The sequence below is a fragment of the Eucalyptus grandis genome, chromosome 10 (genome assembly GCF_016545825.1).
Source record: "Eucalyptus grandis isolate ANBG69807.140 chromosome 10, ASM1654582v1, whole genome shotgun sequence".
Taxonomy (NCBI): domain Eukaryota; kingdom Viridiplantae; phylum Streptophyta; class Magnoliopsida; order Myrtales; family Myrtaceae; genus Eucalyptus; species Eucalyptus grandis.
The window spans coordinates 14,947,704-14,950,562 of NC_052621.1; the positions used below are offsets into that span (position 1 = coordinate 14,947,704).

At 36.2% G+C, this 2,859-nt stretch overlaps 1 protein-coding gene across 1 annotated transcript; it reads right to left on the reverse strand.

Annotated features, from left to right (window-relative positions):
• Window positions 1–486: 486 nt before the first annotated feature.
• On the reverse strand, window positions 487–1,842 carry LOC104421895 (transcription factor PRE5). Its single transcript, XM_010034045.3, has 2 exons — window positions 1,487–1,842; window positions 487–891 (listed from the first exon to the last, which is right to left on the reverse strand). The coding sequence occupies exons 1-2, from the start codon at window positions 1,613–1,615 to the stop codon at window positions 739–741; spliced, it is 282 nt and encodes a 93-aa protein (XP_010032347.1). The 5' UTR covers window positions 1,616–1,842; the 3' UTR covers window positions 487–738.
• Window positions 1,843–2,859: the final 1,017 nt, after the last annotated feature.

A 2,859-nucleotide genomic window follows, 5' to 3' on the forward strand; every position in this document is an offset into this window, starting at 1 on the left:
TAACTTTTTTCCAGAGGATTTCAGATGCCTAAAGTTTCTTGGAAAGCTGAATTAAATGCACTTCAAGTTCTATTTGGCTTATATATACAGTCTTATCCCAAAGCAATTTACACACGGTCAATGGGGTTTGAACCAGTAGCCTCTAGTTCAAGAGCTGGAAATCCACCGATACCCAACTAACTATGCTAACCCCGAGGATTTAAAACTAACAAAGCTAGCAACAACGCTCGAGTTCATAGGAATAATAGTATTCCGAAATAGTTCACAATGTCGGAAATTCTTGGTGTGTGTTTGAACGGGCCTCTGATTTAAACACTCACTTAAAGCTTGACACATCGATCATTTTATAAAGATTTCAATCAATTGTCTTAGCGTTAGTCATTCGTACGAGGAGATGCTAGCAATGCTCTATCTAAATCACCGCAAATATATGTCAGTGTCACGTGTTAGGATTGAACGCTTAACGACAACTAATTAGTACTAATCTCACAAAACAGACAAAGCTTAAAAAAGAAGAAAAAACAAAGTACTCTCACGGCATCATTGTTACATTGATTATGCATAACTACCCACGAAATTACATTGAATACAGATTCCTGACTAAGATAATCAAAATCAAACTAAATTTTCCTGACTGGGTTTCATCTAGATAGAAAGATAGACCAAGGCCCTAGTGAGAGAGATAGATTAATATAGAAGCAAATTAGCAATTAATCCCAACCCTAAGAGAGCTACTGATCACATGATTAAGCTCCTAATAATGGCAGCTTCTGCACTATCGGCATCAACGGTGGACAATAGCTGCGACAGTCGCTCGCTGAGGTCGGCCACCTCTCTGTGCAAGCTTCTGATGTAGCTACACGTCTCTTGCAACACCTTCGAAGCTGAAACCTACAAGACAGTGAGAACGCATCATCATCATCTTCAGTAAGCAAATTATTGTACGGCTTAATTTGGCACCTTTTGCGAACATTTCTGACAGAAGGTAAGCAACCAACTGAGCCATTTTCGATGGCTTGGACGAGTCTTGGGTCTTTCATTTCTTTAGTGCTCTCGGAATTTGTTTACTCATGTTCAAACACGCAAATCGGTGTGGGTATCATAGTACAACCACAAGTCGACTGTGTAAGTCAAACGTGGGTTGGTTAGACTCCATGGGAAATCACATTCCTTGGTATGTGGACTGACTAATATTTTAGGCAGCCCTAGAAAGGTGTTCTGTGAGTTAAAAAAAAAAAGGTTCAGCGAATTAAAAAAAAAAATCATTTGCATACATTTATGCTTAGCGTTTCTCAAATTCCAATATATTTCTTTTTCTTGACAAAAGACCCTGAGTTTTATTAATTTTCTCAACAACCACCCCCCCCCCAAAAAAAAAAAAAAACCATCGCTGTCGAAAACTTTCTTTCCGGTTGCAACATAATAATTTGGTATCAGCTCGCCATATTACAGTTGGGTCTGAGATAGAGATAGGACATGAAAGTACCTTGTCAGAGCGGCTACTGCGAATCTCGGGAAGGAGCTGGCGGAGCTTGGAAACGAGCTCAATCATCTGATCATCAGTGATTCTCGAGGGAGTACCTGACTGCGTGCTCGACGACCTTCGGTTAGACATTCTTGGTAGAAAATGTATGAGAAACTAGCCCTGATGGACAATGTTGAAAAGAGAAGATGCAAGAGTTTTGGGTTCAAGGAGAGGAAGGAGAGAGGAAGGAGGCGAAGAAGACGGTAAGTTCAATAGTTATTGTATAGCCTATGATGAATGCACATGAGTAGAAAGTGAAGAAAGGAAGAGGGAGGACCGCAAAGGAGAGTAAAAAAGAAACCCCCGAGAGAGAGAGAGAGAGAGAGAGAGAGAGAGGAGAGAGAGACATTAACAAAGACAGCCATGTTGGATTTTACGAAGACAAACGCACACGAAGCAGGGGTCAATGCATGGTCCTTAATTGTGTGTGTACGCTAGCGAGAGAGAGTCGAAGAGTTATTCAATGGTGTTAGAAAGTACTCTCAAATGAAGTTTTAACAAAGTCATTTACAAAATGGACATTGAGCTTATTAAGAAATCTTACTAAAATTCTATCCCCTTGTAATGTGGACATATTCAATTGGATGTTAAAATAAATGAGACTCGAGCCTTAAATGATTTGCTAGCTTAACATCCAAAAAGAATAGCACCACTTTACTTAGCATGAGAGTTTAGTAAGATTTTTATTATGCTTATTATAACTCTTAATTTAGACCCGCTAGCCATTTCGTTCATAGGTCTTGTCTAAAATTTATTGCACATTTTTTATAGCATACTCTTTTAAAAACCTTGAGAGATTTGCTTCAGTGAGGGTTTTTTTTTTTTTTTTTTGGTCATTTTTGAAATCACTTAGATATTATTTCATGACATTTTATTGGACCGGGGATGTGTACCACATTTGATCACTTTAACCCCTTCAAATGCATATTTAGGGAGCGTTTATTTTGTGAAAATGAATGATTTTGAAATATTTTTCTAAAAATGATTGTTTGTATCGCTTGAAAAAATAAATGAACAAAAAGCTATTTTCATCATCCACAAAAATATTTAAATATGAATTGCCACTGATATTAAAATATTTTTATTAACTAATTATTTTAAAAGATATTAGTGATCATTTTTAGGAAAATATTTTTCAAATAATTCATTTTCGAGAACGAAATGGATCCTTATAGCGTGTTTGTTTTGCGAAAAATGAACGACTTGAAAATATATATATATATATATATATATTTAAATGATAACTTTTATTACTTATAAAATGGATGAACCAAAACAATTTCAATTATCTATGGAAATGTTCGGACATAAATTGTTGTTGATAATAAAAATAT